We start from the raw sequence: 22537 nt of genomic DNA on the forward strand, positions 1-22537 counted from the left end.
TCCCATAGTTATGAAAGCAGCAGCGCACTCAGAGTAGTAGGTAGTGAAGTACATGAAGTAATCAGCGTCATACCTGTGGGGATTCATCACTGTCTTATTGAAGCTGACAGCACATATTTTACTGCCTGAGTGGTTCAAGACTGAATTTCTCTGTTGCCTCAGTTAATGTATGATTTAATGTTGTCTTCTTGAGGATTTTATTCGAGTGAAACAGCATCGTTATCACAATTACTTCTTTACCAAACTTCTCTTGCACCAAATAATCTGGTACCGTCTTAAAAGCCCTCTCAGTCAAAGTCAAACACTGTAAAATCTTCACTGACCTTGTATGAGCTTCTTGCATTTTCCACTTATCTAAGTTCTAAATAACTTGAAAAAGATACAAATCAGGGCTAAGGCTGCAGATCTAGATTTTTTATTCCGTGGACTGAATTTCAAAGTAACCAGAATAGAAATTTAAATTGCAGATACAAAAGACAGTAATGACAAACTTAAACCCCACATGCAGATATCCCACAAGTTGTCAGACACGGCTCGAGGTATTGGCATTGAAATGCATGTCAGTTTCATTCATAAATACAGAGACTTCCATATGCGTGAGCCAACTGAAAGGTCTTTTATACTGTTCAGAAATACATATTTCAAGTCAAACACAATACCTGAACACGAAACATTGAGCTACAGTGATTAAACAGCAGTGAAGTGGAAAAGTGTCTAATTAAACCTGCAGGGAAGGTGTGATTCCACCAGGCTGATAAAATTTCTCTTATCACTAAGAAGCAAACGGTAGCTGCCAAGCAGACGTTTAAAAGTAGAAAACTGTTGGTAGATTTCAGTGTATTTTAAAAGCGTATTTTCTCGTACTTGACTCATCAGATGTGGTCAAAATGAAACAGATGTTTAGTTTAAACATTTGGCATAAGACATTACCCGCTCTGTTTCACACACCAGTACATTAGTTTTAAAACCTTTTATTTGGTTTTTGACTTATCCTGTGTTGTGCCTCCAAATGATCTCATTTATAGGAACTAAAAAAATATTTTTACTTGTCAATTTTGTTCTCTACTTATTTGGTCATTTATTTTATGCCTTATTAGTTCATGAAGATAACGATTAGATGTTTATTATATTTTTGCCTCTGCCAGTGATAGGTTTCTGAGCATTTCAAACAAAGTCGTGGTCAAACCTAACCTGAAAGTATTATATGACATACAGTACAGAAAAGAGTGCCAACATACAATAAAAAAAAAATAATGAAGCTACAAATGCACATAGTTTGTGTCAGAAATAACACACCTACTTGGACAACTGCCTAACACTTTATGTTGGTCCTGAGAATCATTAGAATTTATTTGTTTCACCCTGTAATGATTCACAAATACAAATTGCACAAGGAATACATTCGCCATTTGTTCGAGTATTTCTAACAAAAGGCAGTTTGAGAAAAAAAAAAATTACCGTCCAACACAAACCGTAAAAACATGGAAAAAACCTACTCCAGCAGAGCATTAATTATAAAACCCCTAAAATGCACTGTTTCAATCGTGGCTTCTTTGAAGGACCTGTTTTTTATTTCCAAAAGCACTGGTCTGGTGACATCACAATGTCTACATGAGGTTGTATCTGTGTGTAAACAGTAAATTGAGCAGCATCATGTGCTGTTTCACAGCTGCACTAGATTTACATGACAGATGTGATTTAACTGCCACCGTAGGCTGGTAAAGGAATGGATATCCACAGTGCAGCTTAAAAACAAGCACAAGACCTGCGCAGGAGTCACCATCACAAGAGGCATTTGGTTCTACATTGTGAGAATTAGCAAAGAAATGCATCACACAAAAGGCCACGTTCCTGATTTGTGCGTTTATAGTCTGAAAAGTGTATCAAAATGACATTTTAGACCAGTGACTTATAAAACGGCTAAGCCTGAGAAGGATATGAAACTGCGGCTTTAGTTCAGCTCATGAAAACCAGGTAAAATGGTTTGGCACGTCCCAAATTAAACAGAACCATATGTAGAAGAGCCGGGTGGGTTCGTTAATATGCTGTTAGGTCACGACGTGTTTCAGATACTGAGCCATACACGTAAAGGAAGCTCAGCGTCAGGCTGGGCCACAGCAGGAGCTCAGTATCTGAACGGGTTCTGACCGGGTTCTGACCACCATCGGATCCGGGCTCATTGGAGCAGGACAATATCCACGTTGTCGTGGACGCCCTGCAGAAGCAACTCGCCCGGGAAGCTGATCACCTTCTTCTTCTTGGCCGCCTTCAGGGTGCCCACCAGCGCCTCGAAGATGTTGGCACAGCGGTCGTCATTGAACAACACCCCAAACTTCACACTGGTCTGACCGTCGCCATCTAAAATACCGTGACACAGCTGACTTAACAGAATTCATACAGAGACTCCTTTCAATTCAAAAATGGGGCTTGGACTCACTTTTACTTCCAAGTCGTTGGATCTCCTCCACCAGCAAATTAATTTCATGAGAGACGTTCATTGTTGCTAAAAGAGAAAACGAAGTTAAGAGACAAACGTTAATGGAAACATTGAGTTTAGACGGGAACTAGGTCTGCGCATGCGTAAGCAGCACTTATTAATGAATACATTCATTCATTCCTTTATCACAGTGCAAGTCTGGACCATTAGAGGCCGTGGTGCTCGTATTCCTCACAACATTCAACACGTTTTCATTTTAACAAAAAATATTTCCAATATTGCGCTTTTACCCAAAAAATCGTTACCTTTCCGAACCCATGCATTGACAATTTGGACAAACATCGCATAGGTGCAGTGAATTAATGCCAATAAGTGAGTTGAAATAAGGCCTGTATGATCATCAGGTCAAAGCCGAATTTTACAGCAGATCGTTCTCATCCAAACAAAGTGTTGCCTTTAATTCTGCTCACAGTGGTTCTTCATTATCGGTCAGGTAAATATAGTTTTGGGACCATAACGGACGGAACCCGGGGAAGAGATGGTCTACTCCTAAATGATTATTCACACGAAAGCAACATAAAGCTGTTTTTGCTCGTTAAAATAGGAAGATATGGTAATGAATATATTCGGAGTAAATGTAAAAATGATAATGTGCCATATTTAGTTGAAGGTAACAAGCTGCAACATGAATAGGGCGGATTGTCAATGCGGAAATAAAGACTAGCAGCCGGAGCTAGCCACCGCTAGGCACAAATGCTTGTAGGAAATGTCGAAATTAGCATCGAAAATTATTTCACGTGTATAAAGTCTTCTTTACACTTCAAACGTGTGTTTTCTGACTGCAGGTCCAAAAGATACAGCACGCTGAGCAACCGAGAGACACTCGCCGGTAGCGTTAGCTTCTAGACGAACGCTCCGCTGGTAGAGCACCGAGTTCCTGGCATCGTTCAGCGGATGTAATTGATGCCGGAAACCATTATAACAAAAGCCAACATAAAGAATAATTTAAAAAGCGTTTAAACATACATGTTTGCCTCAGTTCTTCAAATTTAACGGGGTCGTAATAAGGCGATGCGCGACTTTCTAGTCAACCGGCACCCACCGCTGGATAATGCTGCTGCGTTCAGGGTCTGCTCGGGAAGTTATCAGACACTTCGCGTTTAGCGAAGAACATACACATGTGAAAAATAACTAAAGTAGTTTATCACTTAAATTTTCAAATTTTGCCAAAATGTTATCCACAATATTTATATAGATGCGTTTATACGCTCATTGTAAAATGTACTAAAATTAGGCACTAATCTATTTGCATATTGTGGTTTTAAGTACAGAATCTGAGCAGTTTTAGTCAGAGAGATTTTAAGCCACATTAGGAAATGAAAATGTTAAAATACTGCGAATGGGAATCTAACTAAACAGTGGTCAGGCTGATGTCCTCACTAATGCCAACATGAGAAATTGCTCGATAACTCGCTGTACGGCAGACATTTCGAATATTACCACCATTAGTTAGAGTTACTTCCAAGGGTTAGTTCTACAGTGTTAGAAAGTTCATATACGGACGTCCCCAAATTTCCCATTATACCGGAAGGCACCATTAGAGCTCATCTGACTCCATCGTGACACAACGTGAAGCTTTCACGGACACTGACCCATATATGGCGTGGAAGACGTCTTGTGCCACTGCAGCGCACTAAACAGCGTAAACACAAAACATCTGCAAGTGATTGCACTCGTGTGCCTACAGAAGAGTGAATTAGTTCACTTTGCTGAAAGCAGCACATCCCCAGTTTTTTTGGGCAGCAATCCACTGGCACACAAAGGCATTATTTGTTTTATATAGTTTTTGAGTTTTGAGTTTGAATTGATAAAATATGATAAGATGCTTTATTAACCCATCAAGAGAGAACTCTTAGTGGCACCGTGACAGCGACAGGTCCATGTATGAAGAATTACGTAAATCTGACAAACTATATGAATGAATGCCACCTATGATCCTTACCAAACCATGGTGTCCCATTTCCATGTCTTAAACGGTCTAAACCATGACATAGTTTTGTCAACTCGGAAAGTATAATATTGTATAAAATGTATTTTTGACATGTTTCTATTTTAATGACACATTGGTGCCATGGTATGATTGTATGTTTTATTTTGAAATTACTCATCCGGGTCTGTCCAGGCCAAGTAACTTAAGCTCGCTTTGACTCGGACCGTGTCTACGCAAAGCATCAGGTTTGATGTAACTAACGCATGAACAAACCGGACGTTCGTCTCCACAACAAAAGCATATTTGTTTCCAGGCCTGTCCGGATAACAAAAGTCCATTCGTGAAGACGAGTAAAATATTGAATTAAGGAAATATAGGAATGTTAGAGAAAGGATTAGGTTATTATTGCAATATCTCTATGTGAAGTGTGTTTGTGGGGGTCATACAACACCAAATGCTGAAAGATCCCTCTGTAAGACTAGTAAAAATATTTGACTTAATTATACAGTAGGGGCGGGTTACCGTGCAGTTAGTAGTTTTAGTCACTTATCCAACTTTTAATTGCGACAACTCAGGATTAAATCAGTAGGCAAAAATTGGACGGACGCTGGCCGATTTCTTTAATTTGAAAAGCCCCATCGGAAGTCGTGTCCTAACCCTGGCTGGCTTGATAGTGGTGGTAGGAATGGCGGCTATGATTACTAGAGGAAGGAGCCCAAAGACCCTGAAACTTTACTTGTAGGGGCCCCGCGGAGGATCTCGTGTCTAGCCGAACGCAGAAACGCCAGCCAGAACCGGAGCGCGGGCAGAAGAAGCGCCGTGACGTGCGCGCGGCGAGGGAGACGTCCGAGCCGAGGAGGCGGGCGCACTTCGCGAGTCGCTAGTTAGCTTCTCGCTACCGTTAGTGCCGCTGACTTTGATTCAAGGTAGCAGTTAGCTCGCAGCGCTGTTAGCCAGCTGTTGGCTTGGCTGGCACAACAAGTTAACAAAGTGCAATGAGAGCGCCATTTGTCTGAATTCTCGACCAGCGGACGACTCCGTGTGTCAGCAGATAAAGCTGGAGACTTTTCCAGACAGTGCGATCCGACGACAACAAGTCGCCACCGCGCGCTGGGACCATTAACACCGCTAACCTCAACGCTAGCTAGTGCACGAACGCTAGCTGAGTTGGAACCCTGAAGTCTCGCCCATTTCGGATCCTGTCCCGGCCATTGGCTCGGGATCACTCAACAGCCAACTAGTCTGCTTTCAGGTCCACTTGGTGCTACGATGGAAAGTCTAACGCTGAGTGATGTCGAGCAGAAGTATTACTCGGATTTGTTCGTCTACTGCGACACGGACAACACCAAAAAAGTGGCTTCCAACGGGAGAGTTCTTGACCTTTTCCGGGCGGCCCAGCTCCCCAGCGAAGTTGTCCTGCAGGTAAGCTAGCCGAACCACGGCAGCCTTTAAAGTGTCGCTGTTAGCTGTTAACGTTTTGACCAACGAGCCGTTTATCGGAGCTCATCTGCCCCATCTGTCAGTCAGCGTAGCTGTGGTTAGCAACGCTGCGCAGCGGAGGGACACACCTTCTTCTGGCTAAGGCTTAGCCTCAGGCAGCTAGGTCCCATAGTTAACGTTAGCTGGAAAGCAAGCGTCAGCGTAGCACAAGCTGCTCTGCTAGCTCTGCAGGCTTCTTTATCTGCACATGTGTTGATCGCAGCTCATCTAAACATGTCAGTAGATCTTGATCAGCCCTTTGCTTCAGGCAGGAGCTCAGGTTCTTATAAACACGTTTGCTGTAGGTCTGGCACGCAGGCACGTGTTGGCCCGTCCACTTAATAATCTGATGTATAAAAGTTGTCACTAAACCTGGACTGTCTTCATAAATACACACTGGCCCAAAGATGCATGTGCACAGGCTGGTTTGACCCTCCTAATCCCGCACAGACCCCCCCCCTGGTAACATGAGTTGAGAGTCCAGCTAATCTGCAGCAGCCCATTCTTGTGACTTCAGGTCTCTCAGCAGGCCAGTATTTGCAGTTTGTGAGTCAGCATCCTTTTCAAGGTCAACAAGAGGAGCTGTGTAGTGGAAGAATTAGGCAGTGTTGCAATCCAGCGCTTTCTAAACGTACACTGAGCACGACTGTGGCCTGAGACGCGCGCTGATACAATGTTGTGTTGTAACAGGCGCTGTGTGTCTACTCATACATGCAGTAAGTCCTGCGTCAGCTAGAAGGGGATCAGTCAGCTGTGGCAGGCTGTCGGTGTTGTATGGCTCAGCATCTCATTCCTAAAGAGTGTGGAGCTTTATATTAATTATCAACAGGTTTCTGTCTTCACATTAATCATGTTCCTACACTGTCAGTGATGCACCCACTAGAATATGCATCACCTGCTGTTTGAAACCGTTTGTTTCCTGGCTTATTTGTTTGGAACAAAGGCTGCTCCATATGACGTCAAGCACAACAAAGTATGTGATAATCAGGCTTATTAGTGGTGAGACCTGCTGAATATTGGACGGCACACAACATCACACAAAGCTGCATGATTTGTGTGTAGATGAAAATGCGTCTCTTGTTGGACTGTTGTTGTTGTTTGTGGCATTCAACATTTTTAGAGTATGAACAGTTCAAGGACAGACCACTTGTTTTCTTCTGTGTACGAGTGATTGTTCATATCAGAGTTTCAGCTGAATACAAGGTTGTTAACTGTTCCTGTGTCTTTGTGTGGGTTTAGATCACAGAGCTTTGTGGAGCCACCCGGCTGGGCCACTTCGGGCGGAGCCAGTTCTACATCGCTCTCAAGCTCATTGCCATCGCCCAGTCTGGGCTGCCTCTGAGGGTGGAGAGCCTCAACTCAGGTGAGGCCATGGTCAAGGAACGAACCATCGACGTAGCTTGACAACATTTTGATTCTCAAACAATACAACCACACACTAGAATCCACAGCAGTTCCCTCCACACTTCTGTTCCATTAAAGCTTTGAGGATCTGATCTTCACGTGTTTGTGCAGCTCCAGGCTTGTTATCATCTTTCCTTAAGTAAATGATTGCTCTATACATTGAGGATTTTACTGGAAAGTTAGCAGTTGAGCTTTTAGCTCTTTGTTTGTTATGAACAGCTGTTTTTACTAGAAATATTTTTCCCCAGAAAACTTAGAAGTACATGCGCTTAGTTTAGCTCTTTTTAAATAATGTGGTTGCTAACAGAGGGTTCACTTTACAGCGGTTGGTGGTTGTTTATACCTATGGTAGTGTTCATCACTAGTGTAGATGGTTTATAGCCTGACACTAGCTCTTCTCTTCTGTTGTGTTGACTGTGGACCCGTCATTTGCTTTTTTAGGTGCATCTTAATCAGCTGGTACAGAGTCTCAGTTCAGATGTTTATGTTTCAAAATGTGTTAGGCTGGAACACAGCACCCAAAATTGTTGATTATGTCGATGGGAATAAATATTGTTTTTATGGTTGCAGTAGCAATATTTATGTGGTTAGGTCCTTGAATATAACATTGATTTTTACTGGCTTAGACAAGTCAAAGTTGCAGAGATTATTTCATCATTAAAATCATTAAATGAAGCGAGGGCGAGTGGCAGCTTTCTTAAAGCAAATGGATCTGAAGTACCGTTTAGTGGTTATTGGATTTGAAGCTTGAAAAGTGTTCCTTTTTAAAATTGTTGTTGTCTGAGTTGGAGATTCAGTAAACGACGGTTGTAACTTGCTTGGATATGTTTTAACTTTGTCTTTCATAGCTTCAGGACACTGGGCTAGAGGTAGTGAATAGAAACAACTCTATCAAACACTCAGGAGCTCAAACCTTGAGGTGAAGGATGAACTTTCAAAATGTTGGGTTTATTTTGTTTGAGTTTGATCTCTAAAAGTCGGGCCTGTTCTTCTCAGTGGAACCTTTTCAGTCAGGGCTCCGTGGTTTCTGTGAAGGGTCCACAAATAGCTGGCCTGCCTCTTACCCTTTCAAAGAACATTTTAATCTGACAATGTGAATGTTTTCATGGATTTTGGGAAAGGTGTGATTTTGCTGATGACGATTATAACCAGTACTGCTAACAGTGAAAGACTATGTACGACAGCTTTGTTGTGCCTGAACAAAAAGTGCGAGTCAGTACCTTTTTCTAACGAGACGATTTTTACTGTTTCACTCTTGGCATTCAGCTACATGCAAATCCTCTAATAGAGACAAACACAGCATCTACTGCGGCAGCACACCAGCATCTAGTCCATGTTTATATTCTGAGCTCTTTCTGAAAGCGACACCCTCACGCTGTTGCTATCAGGGTTGCAGCTGTCCCACGCTACAAACAGCTGATTACAACATGTTCATGCTCCTGGAAACTACTAAAGTGAGAGCAAACATTGGAAAAGGCTGCAGTTAAAGAGTAACCTCTAAGTCCTGGTATGTGTCAGTATTGGTTTCCTCTGACCCTATGAATGGATCTTTGCTTCCCCAGTGAAGGACCTGCCGCTGCCCAGGTTTGTGGTGGGGAAGAACGAGGCTGAGGCCAGACACGCCGCGCTGTACCAGGACACGGACAGCCAGGGCTTGTACCCGGCCTCTGCTACTGCCGTCATACCCAGACCACCAGGCAGGACTCACCAGAACAAGAAGTCCACCTCTGCCCTCCCTGTCCATGAGGCCATCCAGCCCCTGGCACCCAGCATAGAACCACAGGTGGATGAAACAGTCCAAGTTGACTTTTTCTTGGGCAGGTTAACCCAACTAATTGTACAAATCATGTTTGAATTCTATGTAATCTTTCTATCAGTGATCTCTCTATGTATCCACCCACAGCCCAACCAGGCAGTTACTACTTGAGTTTCATTTCCTCTGTGCGGTTACTCACAGGACTCTAACGCTTTGGCTGCTGGACGTAGCAGGGTGTTTTCTCTCTGCTGTGGTGACCTAAACTGTAGCTTTTACATGTGATAAAGTGTTTGTTTAATGGCGACATTGTGATGAGCAGATAACTGACGCCTTTGTAGCGTTGTTCATTGGGCCTTGGTTGGCTTGTATGTGGGATGTTCTAGAGCAGATTCTAGTATTTGAGATTGGAAAGTTCTCAGCCATGACATGAAACCACAGCACAGCAGCAGTTTCTTTACTGTTTGGTAATTCAGATATTAAAAGGTTTATGAGCTGTGTGTAGTTGTCTAGCAGGTGGCCTGGTGTCCTCTCAGGGGATGGGTAAAAACGCAGAGATTCATTTCCCCAGTGTGGGATCAATAAAGTTGAATTATAAGACACTCGGTAATGAATAGATTGTAACTTCTTCCCACGGAGCCAATATTTCAATTGATTTTTTCTTTTTGTTTGGTACCAGCCTGAACCCACGTCCCCAGTGGTCTCCCCTCACCAGTCCCCCCCCACTTCCCCTCACTCCTGGAGGAAACACAAGCGGCAACACAGCGGAGGAAACGTGGAGCGACAGCCGGTGGTGGCGGCGCCGTCGGCCGTGTGGACGCACTTCAGAGAAACGCAGACAGGTGAAGGAGGACTGAGGCTCCAAGTCAGTGGACAAACCACATTCTGGGAGGAAAATGCAGCATTTCTTTGTTTCCTCCAGGTCCAGCGTCGGCTGACGGAATGTGGTCTTCCCACTCGCCTCCTCCGTCGGGTCCAGAGAGCTGGGTCAGTTTCACGGCAGACACCCCCCCCTCCAGCACGGTCCCAGCGATGCACCCGTCGTCGGTCCAGGTAGGACGTCATGCTTCTGTCACAGTAGAAACAGATGACGTTCATGGTGACATCATCAGAGCTCAAGGCCCAGTCTGACCCTTCGCATGCTTTAAACCTCTGCCATCATCTGTCTGGAGCTTTATCCACCGGTTCTGCTGAAATGAAACCTGAGCAGCTCTGGTGGCCCGGCCCAACCTCTGTACACAGCGGCTAATTATAGAGCGGTTTAATTACCGTATGAGCTGATGTTAAAGTCAGAGCAGATAATAGTTGTCTGTTTCCTTCTTGTTTTGCTTCTGTGCAAACTGTAGGAAAGCACAACGATACGAACGGTGGCCTCAGCAGCAACAACCAATGAGATCCAGCGGCAGACCAGCGCTTATGACGACCCCTGGAAGATCACAGACGAGCAGAGACAGTATTACGTTAACCAGTTCAAAACCATCCAGCCAGACCTCACTGGCTTCATCCCCGGTAGGAAGAATGTGCTCACAAACACAACACGAGCTGTGTAAAGCGTGGATGGTTTCATGCTCTCCGTTCCTGCATTCTCCAGGTTCAGCAGCTAAAGAGTTCTTCACCAAATCAAAGCTACCGATTTTAGAGCTGTCACACATTTGGTGAGTTCAACATACTCGGCATCAGCTTTGCTTAGAGCTTTATCATCAGAAGCACTTGTTTAACCAATCCCTGTTATTCGAGGTTCTTCTATTCTGTCTTATCTGATGATGATCATTCAAGACATGTGTATTTGTGAATCAACAAAGGTTCTTATAGCACAGATACTTAGACTGTTCACAAAAATGTGGGGCTCAGGAAAATGTAGTATCTAAAGTTGTGTTTAAAGTTTTGTTTGTTGTTCTTTTACTACTTTTGTTTAAGGAAGAGAATTTAGCAACCTGCTATTATCTCAAAGGGAACCAAACTGTCTGCTTACTTGTCTCGGCTGAGCCTTTCAGTCGTCACAGCTTGTTTTGAGCCGGTCCTGCAGGCATCTGTAGCTTCCAACATCAAATGGGTTTGAACTTTGGTGCCGAGGCTCTCATTCATGCTGTGACTGTGACCAGCACCAGGCCCATAAAAGCAGACGTGAACAGTGACCGTATAAACCTGCGGTGGTCTGTTATGACTCCAGACTCACTGATGTCTAATTTGGATTTCAAGGGAGCTGTCAGACTTTGACAAGGACGGAGCTCTGACCCTGGATGAGTTCTGCGCCGCCTTCCACCTGGTTGTGGCCAGGAAGAACGGCTACGACCTCCCTGAGAAGCTGCCTGAGAGCCTGATGCCAAAGCTGATTGACCTGGATGACTCAGCAGGTAGACTGACCTCTCTGCTCCCTTTGCTCATTTCAAAGCTCAGGTCTTATAAAAGCTTGATGAACACCTCTGCTGTTGGTGCTTGTGCTTCATTCATTCTATTGCAATATAATGACATCCACTTGCTTGACCAATTCATTCAGTATTAATTATTAAGGGATGTATGTGTTGGCTTGAGTATTGTCAGAGTTGATTTCCCAAAAGGTCCTGGTTCCGTTTATCTATTAGCCACAGCACTGAACGGCTCTATGAGCCAGGGCCAAGTGAGGGAACTCAGATCACTGCGTTTGTTCAGTGTGATACATAATGAACCTAAATTGCCACATGACCGTTGCTATTTTGTAGTTTCCTGCGTTAATGTGATCCACTCGTCATTCGCATTGTGTTTGTCACCTGCTGCTGTGAGTTGTTTTTGGAATCTGACCCGTGTCCGTCTTCGTACACAGAAGTCCCGGAGCCGCCCGCTGACGCTGTGTACTCTGCCTCCCCGGTGGAGGTCACCCCCAGCAAATCCCCCTCCATGCCTTCGCTCAACCAGGCGTGGCCCGAGATGAACCAGAGCAACGAGGTTCAACACACGCACATGATTGTTTATTGCATTTTCTTTATGCGTTTGCTTTTGCTGCAGTTGCATTTAGTTCACCTTCATTCATTTTCAGGGTTAACTCGGTGACATTGCTTTTCTTGATCTATCATGAATTGATTTCTATTTCACCCTCTTCATTACAAAGAACATAATTCTGCTTCTCTCTTCTCACTTCTCAAACTGAATGAAAGCCAGCAAGGTTTCGTTTTACTTTAATGGCCGCTGATGATGTAACGTCATGTGTGGATGATCACAAACAGCAGCTCAGACTGATGATGTAAATGTTTGATGTCACTGCACTGGCCGACTGACATGTTTTTTCTCGCTGTCTGTCTGTCTCCTGCAGCAGTGGGAGACGTTTAGCGAGCGCTCCTCCAGCTCACAAACTCTGACCCAATTTGACTCTAACATTGCACCAGCTGACCCTGTAAGTCAATCACTTAGTGTGCATGGTTTCACCATTAATGGACAAACATTAACCCTGTCTGGATCTCTTTGCACTCTCCTCTCTCGTTCTATTCGTGCATGATGCCTCAGAGTGGCTTACATCCTGTTGGGTGGTTCTGTTTCTACATCCACCTTTAGCATTTGGAGATTGTGGCATTATATTGTTAAGATTGTATTTGGAAGCAAAGTCTGTGTCTCATCTTCTCACCATGTCTTCCTGCAGACTTTTCTCTCCCTCTTCATGAAGCTGCCTGTCTCACCATCTAACCCTTTGTTGCTCTCTCTGCTCCAGGACACGGCCATCGTCCACCCAGTTCCCATCCGGATGACACCCAGCAAGATCCACATGCAGGAGATGGAGCTGAAAAGGACCGGCAGCGGTGAGATGCTTTACTGTCACCGTGTAATATTAAATCAAATGACCATTTGGTGATTGTGCAGCCACCCGTTTCCAAGCCTTTCCAATCTTATTGTGGTTAGAGGCTTGAAATCCTTAAAAACTAATCGGGAACACTTTGTGACTTGTTGAGTTTGGATTGTGAGAGGCTCCGTGTTCTGCTTTTGTCTGTCAGAGCACAACCACCCCACAAGCCCTCTGCTCACCAAACCTCCTGAACTGTCGGAAGACGCCAAGCTGCCCGCATCCATGAAGTTTGTAGCCGCTAATACTGCAGGTGTGTCACAGCTAAGAAATAGCTAAAGATGCTAACAAACCTGAGAGGGTGGTTTGAGATGCTGTTTGAGCGACTGAGGTCATTTGTGTGTGCGTTCATCAGTTGGGCTTATGTAGAACCTGCTCTTGTTCTCTTTTAAGGTGACGGTTATAGCAGTTCAGACTCCTTCACCTCAGACCAGGAGCCAATAACGAGACAAAGGTAAGTGTCACTTCCTCCCTGGCTCCTGAGCAAGAACCTGTATCCAAGCTGTGCTGCAACAACATTAGTGTCCTCGTCCAGGTCTCAGTCGGGTACGTCTCCAGAACCTTTGAAGGTGGTCGCTCCCCCTCCTCCTCCTCCTCGCCCCCACCCTTCTCACTCTCGCTCCTCCTCACTGGACATGAATCGCACCTTTGCTGCCTCGTCTGCCACAGGACAAACACAGCAGTCTGCAATAGCCTACCCGCCCGCTGTGCCCCCGCGCCCTCTGCCTACACAGGTAAGCCTCGCATGGTACCAGCCTCGCATGGTACCAGCCTCGCATGGTACCAGCCTCGCATGGTACCAGCCTCGCATGGTACCAGCCTCGCATGGTACCAGCCTCGCATGGTACCAGCCTCGCATCGCCTTCAATGTTTTATTTTATTTTTTTTTAGACATCAGTGCCGCTTACTGGGCATCGAGTCGACGCAGAGGCTGTACCAGGAGGTGGCGCAGTGCTCACCGCCACCTCCCCCCAGCAGATTCCTCAGCAGCCCAATTTTGCTGACTTCAGTCAGTTTCAAGCGTTTGCTGCTTCGGAGCAGCCTTCCAGCCTGCCTGAGGTGGACAAGCACAGCGAGGGGGGACAGGTAGGCTTCACCTGGGCCTCTGCCAGATGCTGGTTTTACACAAACACTGGTGCCTGTCAGTATGTTGTTATTATTTTATTTTTGTAATTATTCAACAAGGAAACATTTGAGGTTGTAATGAATGAAAATACTGCCGCACTAAGCTGCCATGTTGTGTTGACTGCAGGTTGACAAGGCTCCAGAGGGAGCAGGGCCTTTGAGAACAGTGAAAAGTGATGGCCAAGCAGATGAGAGAGTCTCCACCACTGTTAACTCCGTATGTCCACATCCACTGTCATAACTGCTTTGTTCTGATCTACACAAATTAGCACCAGCTAAGAATTTTGTTGGAAACTTTTTTAAAGGTCAAAGGTTCATCTGGTCCGATAGCACCACCTCCCAAACCTGTACGCCGAAGGTTGAAATCAGAGGACGAGCTGCGTCCGGAGGACGAGCAGCACGGTCTGCAGAAATCCAACGTCATAGCTGCCGTCCTGGCAACTCAACCCTCCATCCCCAGGTGAGTGGCTGGAGGAGGGTTCAGGAGGAGGCAAGGGCGCTCTGTCATGTGTGTTGTTGTTTTCAGGTCGTTGGGGAAGGACAAAAAGGCCATTCAAGCTTCAATCCGAAGAAATAAGGAGACCAACACAGTCTTGGCCCGTCTGAACAGTGAGCTGCAGCAGCAGCTGAAGGTAAACAGGACACATACTTGGGAGTTTTGACTCTTTCTCCACTGGCAGAAAAAACACTGTTGTGTCCATTCACAGGATCTGCTTGAAGAGAGGATATCTCTGGAAGTCCAGCTGGAGCAGCTCAGACCTTTCTCTCATCTTTAACCAACATGAGGTTGAAAAGTTGGCTGTTCGTCCAACGTGATGTGACTCTGTTCCTCCTTCTTCCCTCCTGCCTTCCATCATCCCAGCTTTTCCCTGGAGGCCACGACTCGCCGCCACGTCCTCCAATAATCGTCCTCTCACGCTCAATCTCACTTATCAGTCATAAGCCAGAAGGACATGAAAGCACAGTCAACAGGAGCGTGGGGGGATTTTCCAAACTGGCACTTTTTCTCTGCGGAGAGGTGAAGGAGACGGCTGAGAGGAGGTCAGGGCGCTCCAGCTGCAGGTGTCCGATGACTCCGACTGACTGAAGAAAGGCTGTGTGTGTGTGTGTGAGTGTGTGTGCGCGCGCTTGCGTTCCTGCCTAGTGACGGCTGCAGCTACCACCAGTGTTTGTCCGATACACCACACCACGCTTCTTTTAAAAACAATTTTAAGAAATGGTTCACATAGATTTTCTGTCTAATAGTCTGAGCATCTGCAGCGTATTTACTGTGATTGCTGAACAGGTGGCGCTGTTAGCCTAGCTTAGCATAAGCTTAGCGAGCAGGCTGGAAGCATGGGAAGTGGTTACCTGGCTCCATCTGATGCACTTACAGCACCTTTTAGTATTCAGTCATCACACACTTCTCATTATTTCAATGGAAACAGTTTCTCCTAAAACACATGCTCTAACGATTTCAGACCTCTGAGTGAGTGACTGCATGTGTTTCCCATAATCACACCCTCCCAAGGCTGTAAGTCCAGGTCGGAGCTGCAGGCTATGAAGACGCTGTGGATAATAAATTGTGTGTGTGTGTGTGTGCGTTAGTGTTTGGGGATCGATGTGAGTAAGTGGTGAACTTTACTGCTGAATGACTGAACATCACTCTTCTCTCATCTGTACATGGGATGTGTCTTACAGTGTAAATGCTACTTACAGCTTTTACTTCAATTTATTTGCGGTTTTCTGTCAGCACTTCTACATTTTTTTTATTCTTGTAAGTTTGTTTGTGTGAAGACATTTAGTCAAAACAGATTCAATCTGAAGGTTTCACGCTTTTCTTTTTTTTCTTTTTTTTCCTGGCTGTTACGCAAAAGTCAGTGATCATGAAGAATTCTATTGTTTATCAAGGAGACGTCGTTCAGCAAACGCATTCAGCCTGAGAGTGCAGGGCGTTAATGGCTTCATGTTTCCAATCAGTCAGCTCTATGCAAGTATGGGCGATCGCCTCCACACGACGCTCGGCTGTGGGCACAGCGACCGGAGCAGCTGTGAGCTTCTGTTAATGCATTGTAGCTCTTCCAGGACAATATCTGCTGCGTTCGGCTCCGTTCTGCCTCGTTCCTGTGGTACCGATGAGCGCTCCTTCATGAGGACGGAGGGCAGCTGGCCTTTATGGGAGCCCAGTGACCCAGCTGCACTTTGAACTTAGTCACCCTGCGTGTTTTATGTTGTTTTATGTGACCTTTGTCTTTTACGTCCCATCGGTCCCGTCTTTCACGCCTATGTAAAGAAGCTAGTAAGACCAAGTCATGACCCTTTGGAGATTTATTTCAACAGCACAACCAGGAGCTGAGACTGGGGCCTCTGTGCCAGGACTCGTTCATCTTTTCCCCTGGAGCTTCCTGTGTCGGTGAAGAACCCGTCTTCTAAAGCCTTATCTCCCCGACTGGATGACTCACCTTCCTCCCTCATTGTGTTGAGGCCCGTCTCCTCTTTTCTGCTGTTGAGGACGATGATGTACTTTGTTTATTTGTGTGTGTGCGTGTGTGTTTGCGCGTGTGCGTTGTATTGTTTCCAGACCTGGAACTAATACCATTTAAAACTCGATTAAACACCTAAACAAGGGATTGATTTATGTTTGCTAGCACAACAGCTCCCTCCCCGTCCCAGAACCCCAAAGCAATCCAGGCAGGCAGAAGCAATCAGTCTTTGATGGGATTTTAAATGCTATTTGACCCAGATCTGTGTTGTATATTGTATAATGATACACACTTTTGGACTCCTATGTACATTTGCATTAATTGCTGACTAACAGCGGAAGAATATTCTATTTAATTCCTTCTCTTGGCTGTGGGATCCTAGATGTTTAACTGCATGGATGTACTGTATCTCTGCAGAGTCGACTAGCAGCTGTGTGATTTTTACACAAAAATAAAAATGGCACAATATTTTAAAAAACGCTGTCGTTACTGCCTGGATTCTGAGGCGTCGCGGCTCTAGGTTAAACTGCTGTCAGTATATTACTCTCAATAACAGCAGAGACTCGTGGGACATGAGCAGGTTTTATTAGGTTTGTCTAGGTCTTATTTCAATGCTGCACTTCTCTCAGTAACCAGTGATTTTAAATCTGGCAAATCGACCACATCAGCCAACTCCTAACGGCCTCAGAGATCTGTTGGTGGGAGGACTGGCTTATTAAAACCACTGGCGCCGTCTGGACAACATTAGTGCATGAACATTCTCAGGGTCACATGATGATAGACCTGATGCTGGAGCAACTAGACGCGAGTCTAAATCAGCAGGTCGATAAACCTGTGGCGTTTTCAAAGCGGGACGCTGAGGATTTACAGGAGGAGCTTCAGCTTGGCTTCGGTGAATCGGCGACGCCCTCGCCTGCAGCGTTTTACTTGACCGCACTGTGGAAAGGGAGAAAGGTTGTGCATCACAAACGGGCTCTGCCGCGCGGTCGCTCGTACCCGAGCTGCTTCCTTCCACACTCACACGGTGGCCTCCTTGTAGCGGTCCAGCGCCTCCTTGTAGCGGTCCAGCGCCTCCTGCGCCACCACCTGGGAGAACTTTGGGTCGGTCCAGGGGATGTTTGGGACGGTGAAGTTCATGGGCGCCGAGTTGAAGAGCTGCACGGACACGTCGCTCTCTGCCGGGTGCTGCTCGGCGGCGTCCTTGCAGGTCACCTGCACGGAGGAGGAGGCGCGTCACGACCCCTCCTCAGGAGCCTCGACAGGTTAAACGGAGCCACGTACCGTCTGGACCCGGAACACGCCGTCCTTGCTGTCGGTGCTGTTGGCCAGGGACGACACCCAGCCGTACTGCCTGTTGAACAGGTCCAGGACGGAGGAGGTGTTGAACACCTGCTCCTCGAAGCTCCTGAGGAGGGAGTTGTAGTGTCGCGTGAAGCGCTCGGCCACGGCCAGCGCTCCCTCCAGCTCCTCCTTCAGCGGGCCCTCCAGGGGCCTCCTCCCGGAGCAGTCTGGGAGGGAAGAGGACGAGGAAGAGGATGGAACCACACACGGGTCAAGCCTGAGCTCCGTCCGGACTCTTACCGATGTGCTGGATCTCCCTGCACTTCTGACACTCGTCACGGAAGCGGAGGCAGCCGGCCGAGTTGCGGCGGATCTCCCTGCAGGTCATCCGGCCGCTGCCGAAGGGCCTGGTGATCACCACGTCCTCGTTGACGCCGCCGTCTGCAAACACGGCGCCGGCGACGTGAACCTGGGTTCATGAAATGCTGACGCTTCGGTTTCGTTCCGTACCTTCGTTAGGAGGGGAATCGGTGTCGAAGTCCATGGAGAAGACGTTCCTGCCCATTCCCATCATGGGGGAGAACAAACCCTGGAAGCCCTGGAACGGGTCGTGGAAGAGGGAGCGGAGGCTGCGGGCCTGGCGGGAGGACAGCTCCAGGAAGCCGGGAAGCGAGAAGGCCGGAGGGCTGTAGTGGACGTGATCAGCCACCTGCGGAGGGAGGGAACCCGTGGAGCTGCTGTGGTTCTGCTGTGGTTCTGCTGTGGTTCTGCTGAGCCGCGTGAGCCCACAGACAGGTACCTTCATGCTGTCTGAGAACACGCTGTCCACGCCGTCGGCCATCTCCCCGTACTTCTCCTCCAGCTGCTGGAACTCCTTGCTCTGACGCCGGCCCTCCCGCTCCAGCGCGCCCACGTTCTCCCCGTTGATGAAGATGGAGACGGGAGACGACCTGTTCAGCACCTCCTCCAGCTGCAGGACGAGAACGCGAGAATGAGGATCCACGGGATCGGCTGTGGATGTGAGTGAGTGAGTGAGTGAGAGGGAGAGGGTCTGACCTGGCGGCCCACGAGTCCCGAGCCGCTGCTGCAGGTCTTGGAGTAATACTTGACGCAGGTGCTCCTCAGGCACGGCTTGCACTCCTCCCACAGAGCCTTCATGGTGTCGTTGCAGACCTCCTCCTCCAGCTTGGCCTCCGTCACCTGAGCAGTGAGCATCGCCTCCTGCGCAACAACAATGCTTTGACTCTCCCTGTTCCTGATTGCGTTAAATTGGCGTCTAGAGACGACCTCAAACTGCGCGGTCACACACTTAACAGCTACTCGCTGCAAACGGCCTGGTGTTTTCAGCTGATCGGACGAAACCAGTGATCATCTTCAACCACGTCACTGTTACAGCGAGTGCCTTCTCACTATTCGCGCCACTAACTCAGCGTGGTCTCTGAGCGGAAGCCAAACCTCTTTCTGCTTCTTGGTCTTCTCCAGCGCGTCCAGAAACCGCTGGTGCTCCTCGGAGGACTTCTGCATCACGCGCTTCATCTCCTTTATGCCGTTAATGGCGTTTTCGACCTGCGTGTCCACATACTTCTCTCCCTGAAGGGAAATCTCTGCAGATCAAAATTATCATTTGTGTTTATTACGGTCTGGAACAAACCGCTTGCTGGAAAATAAAGTATTGGTAGAAACTTACCCTTAAGATCCTCTTTGGACGGAGGGAGGACACAGCAGGCAGAGGCCAAGAGCACGGCCACCAGAGCCAGAGACTTTGACCCCTTCTTCTTCATCATCATCATCATCATCATTAACATCCTCTCTGACTCCTACAAGGCCAGCAGGCAATGATGAAAAAACCTGTTGGAGAAGACAATGGTTGTTGGTCACAGCCGGCGTAGACTCCTCTGCCTCCACTAGGGGGCGGTAGAGGCCGAGGAGCTACGCAGCAGAAAATGAGCAGCTTGGCTCAGCAGATCTGGAGCTTTGCTAAGAATACAGAAATAACCGCCCTGATCAATAGGCATAAGTAATTCAGAGACACGTCTGCTGAATGGATGCTTTCACCCATCAGACCGTCGTCAAGGGCGTTATGAGCAACCTGACCTCAGGCCAGTGTTTTCTGTGACTGAGCAGCTTTGTGTAGAACAGCAGGGCCTCTGGCTGGATATTCAACCAAAGCACAGATGGCTCAGCTCTAATCTCTGTTGATTATTTCTGAAGCCAGTACGAACACGCATCCTCAGTCTGTGTAAAGCAGAATCCCGGCACCCGGTCCACTTTAGGCTGATCCCTGACTGGAAGTCTCAGTTCTACCTGCTGAACACGCGTTTAGTTTATCCTCATTTGTCCCCAGAACAGGAAAACTGCCACCGACTGATCCGGATCCAGCCGGACTGGACGCCCACCTGGGTTCTGAACGCAGCGTCCTACTTTCTCATCGCTCTATGAGCTGAACAACGACCTAATGACTGAGCTGACAATAAAGTGCTCATCGCAGCCTGAGAGACTGATTCTTTCTGTGATGAGAAGACAAATAACATGCAAAGGAGAGAATGACTGAAGCTGCACAGGACAGAAAACAAAGGGTCAGAGAAAGATCGAGAGCAGAGGTTGTTGAGAAGCAGCTGATCTGGGAACGCTCCACCAGATGTGACATGTTATTAAACGTCACACTGATAATCAGACATTAACGATGAACCTTTAAGATATTATATAATGTCTGCATGTTTATGTCTTATAAATCACGTTAAAGTTGTTACATAATTTTCTGCTTCACGTTTTGTGTGTTTGTGTGTCAATAAGCACAAATAAGCTGTAAAGGAACAATTAACAATGAATTGAGTTCTGACCTCGTTTCTGCCTCACTTTGAGCACTGGGGGTGTTTTACACCCAGAGGACTCACAGTCTCAGGCCTTTGCTAAAATAGGACCACATCTCAAAGCAGCTGGGATAAAGTGACCCAGCCACTGTGGTGACGTCACGCTCCCTAATCCAGCTGTTTTCACGAGTCAACAACACAAACAATCGGCTGCTCATTCTGCATCAACAAAAACAACTGCATGTGAACACGAGGCAAATAAACTGCTCCAGTGTGACGTTCATCGATCTAAAGCTCAGAAATGCAGCCAGATGTGAGGACAGTTGTCAGATAACAATAACTTGGCACGTGCGCAATGATGGAGCTACGTTTCAAGCATCAGCGGCTGTTGAGGGAAATGAAAGCTCCGGGACTCACCTCTGTTCGCGTCCTGAGGCTCCGGACCGTCTGAAGCTGCTGCTGCCTTTATACCCGCAGATAAGACGGACGGTGCAGACGTGATTCACTGAGCAGGCACGCGGCCGTCAGAGCGGCGCGTTTCCTCTGGGGCCTTTCAAAATAAATCGCTTTGATGAACCTTTCTTCACATACACTTATAGAAGCCTGACATGTTTTTACTCACTTTTACTTACTTACTGTTTTATTACTTTAAATAAATATAACATAACTACACTAAAACTACACTACACAACCATCACTATCATTATTATATGTGTTCACGTTGATCAATGTCATCGCTACATCCCTTTAGCTTTTATTTTGAAACCCATTTTCCTCTTAATGTGACGTTTAAATCTCCGGGAGCTGACGCTGCTGAGCCTGAGGACTTTTCCAGGCGTTTTGTAATTTCTTGGCAGCAGCTCGTAGAGCTGCCGAGCAGGAAGACAAACATTTGATTCATTCTGACCGTGACTCAACATTTAACCAAACTCACCAAACACTTTCACATGTTTGTGATGTTTACGACTTATAACGCAGCACAGCAGGAAGCTTTTTACTCAGCATCCATGGTTCCACCCGTGGTTCCATCCATGGTTCCATCCGTGGTTCTACCCGTGTTTCCATCCATGGTTCCATCCGTAGTTCTACCCGTGGTTTTATCCTTGGTTCCATCCGTGGTTCCATTCGTGGTTCCACCCGTGGTTCCACCTGTGGTACCATCTGTGGTTCCATTCGTGGTTCTACCCTTGATTTCATTTTTGGTTCCATCTGTGGTTCCAGCCATGGTTCCATCCGTGGTTCTACCCGTGGTTTCATCCTTGGTTCCATCCTTGGTTCCACCTGGGGTTCCATCCGTGGTTCCACCCGTGGTTCCACTCGTGGTTCCACCCGTGGTTCCACCTGTGGTACCATCCGTGGTTCCATCCGTGGTTCCATTTGTGGTTCCATCCGTGTTTCCACCAGTGGTTCCACCTGTGGTACCATCTGTGGTTCCATTTGTTTTTCTACCCGTGGTTTCATCCGTGGTTCTACCCGTGGTTCCACCCGTGGTTCCATCCGTGGTTCCATCCGTGGTTCCATCTGTGGTTCCATCCGTGGTTCCACCCGTGGTTCCACCTGTGGTACCATCTGTGGTTCCATTTGTGGATCCACTCGTGGTTCCACCCGTGGCTCCACTCGTGGTTCCACCCGTGGTTCCACCAGTGGTACCATCCATGGTTCCATCCGTGGTTCCATCCGTGGTTCCATCTGTGGTTCCATCCGTGGTTCCATCCGTGTTTCCACCAGTGGTTCCACCTGTGGTACCATTTGTGGTTCCATTTGTTTTTCTACCCGTGGTTCCACCCGTGGTTCCACCAGTGGTTCCACCTGTGGTACCATCTGTGGTTCCATTTGTGGTTCCATCCGTGGTTCCACCAGTGGTTCCACCTGTGGTACCATCTGTGGTTCCACCTGTGGTTCCACCTGTGGTTCCATCCGTGGTTCCATCTGTGGGTCCATCCGTGGTTCCATCTGTGGTTCCATCCGTGGTTCCACCCATGGTTCCA

At 47.1% G+C, this 22537-nt stretch overlaps 3 protein-coding genes across 6 annotated transcripts; 1 reads left to right on the forward strand and 2 right to left on the reverse strand.

Annotated features, from left to right (window-relative positions):
• Positions 1-399: 399 nt before the first annotated feature.
• abracl (ABRA C-terminal like) lies at positions 400-3616 on the reverse strand. Of its 3 annotated transcripts, none has more exons than XM_029140570.2 (3): positions 3464-3616; positions 2438-2503; positions 400-2358 (listed from the first exon to the last, which is right to left on the reverse strand). In XM_029140570.2, exons 2-3 carry the CDS (start codon positions 2496-2498, stop codon positions 2177-2179), a joined length of 243 nt encoding a protein of 80 aa, XP_028996403.1. In that variant the 5' UTR covers positions 2499-2503; positions 3464-3616; the 3' UTR covers positions 400-2176. The 3 variants fall into 3 exon arrangements, with proteins under 3 accessions (XP_028996403.1, XP_028996405.1, XP_028996404.1); XM_029140572.2 differs by having other exon boundaries at positions 3540-3582; XM_029140571.3 differs by lacking the exon at positions 3464-3616 and adding an exon at positions 3255-3400.
• A 1277-nt stretch (positions 3617-4893) lies between these two features.
• Positions 4894-16603, forward strand: reps1 (RALBP1 associated Eps domain containing 1). 2 transcript variants are annotated; one of them, XM_029140565.3, is made up of 19 exons: positions 4897-5849; positions 7146-7269; positions 8873-9093; positions 9743-9905; positions 9986-10116; positions 10410-10572; positions 10655-10718; positions 11263-11417; positions 11864-11985; positions 12350-12430; positions 12743-12830; positions 13023-13124; positions 13265-13325; positions 13407-13605; positions 13763-13957; positions 14124-14213; positions 14302-14456; positions 14523-14628; positions 14704-16603. In XM_029140565.3, the coding sequence occupies exons 1-19, from the start codon at positions 5697-5699 to the stop codon at positions 14770-14772; spliced, it is 2442 nt and encodes an 813-aa protein (XP_028996398.1). In that variant the 5' UTR covers positions 4897-5696; the 3' UTR covers positions 14773-16603. The 2 variants fall into 2 exon arrangements, with proteins under 2 accessions (XP_028996399.1, XP_028996398.1); XM_029140566.3 differs by lacking the exon at positions 12350-12430 and having other exon boundaries at positions 4894-5849.
• Positions 16604-17021: 418 nt separating this feature from the next.
• On the reverse strand, positions 17022-21107 carry clu (clusterin). Its single transcript, XM_029140568.3, has 10 exons — positions 20967-21107; positions 19427-19587; positions 19195-19343; positions 18796-18960; positions 18539-18709; positions 18250-18448; positions 18040-18180; positions 17740-17966; positions 17480-17670; positions 17022-17394 (listed from the first exon to the last, which is right to left on the reverse strand). Exons 2-10 carry the CDS (start codon positions 19542-19544, stop codon positions 17382-17384), a joined length of 1374 nt encoding a protein of 457 aa, XP_028996401.1. The 5' UTR covers positions 19545-19587; positions 20967-21107; the 3' UTR covers positions 17022-17381.
• Positions 21108-22537: the final 1430 nt, after the last annotated feature.

This window comes from Betta splendens, chromosome 24, assembly GCF_900634795.4.
Source record: "Betta splendens chromosome 24, fBetSpl5.4, whole genome shotgun sequence".
NCBI classification, from domain to species: Eukaryota; Metazoa; Chordata; class Actinopteri; order Anabantiformes; family Osphronemidae; genus Betta; species Betta splendens.

Bases quoted from the DNA above. Each gene is read 5' to 3' on its own strand.
- clu (XM_029140568.3), bottom strand. From the start codon at position 19,544: ATGTTAATGATGATGATGATGATGATGAAGAAGAAGGGGTCAAAGTCT. The intron at 18,710-18,795 runs GTCAGACCCTCT...CTCGTCCTGCAG, and splicing joins CGGGACTCGTGGGCCGCCAG to CTGGAGGAGGTGCTGAACAG. The intron at 18,449-18,538 runs GTACCTGTCTGT...CTCCCTCCGCAG, and splicing joins TGTTCTCAGACAGCATGAAG to GTGGCTGATCACGTCCACTA.
- reps1 (XM_029140565.3), top strand. From the start codon at position 5,697: ATGGAAAGTCTAACGCTGAGTGATGTCGAGCAGAAGTATTACTCGGAT. The intron at 11,986-12,349 runs GTTCAACACACG...TGTCTCCTGCAG, and splicing joins AGATGAACCAGAGCAACGAG to CAGTGGGAGACGTTTAGCGA. The intron at 14,457-14,522 runs GTGAGTGGCTGG...TGTTGTTTTCAG, and splicing joins ACTCAACCCTCCATCCCCAG to GTCGTTGGGGAAGGACAAAA.
- abracl (XM_029140570.2), bottom strand. From the start codon at position 2,498: ATGAACGTCTCTCATGAAATTAATTTGCTGGTGGAGGAGATCCAACGA. The intron at 2,359-2,437 runs GTGAGTCCAAGC...ACGGTATTTTAG, and splicing joins CCAACGACTTGGAAGTAAAA to ATGGCGACGGTCAGACCAGT.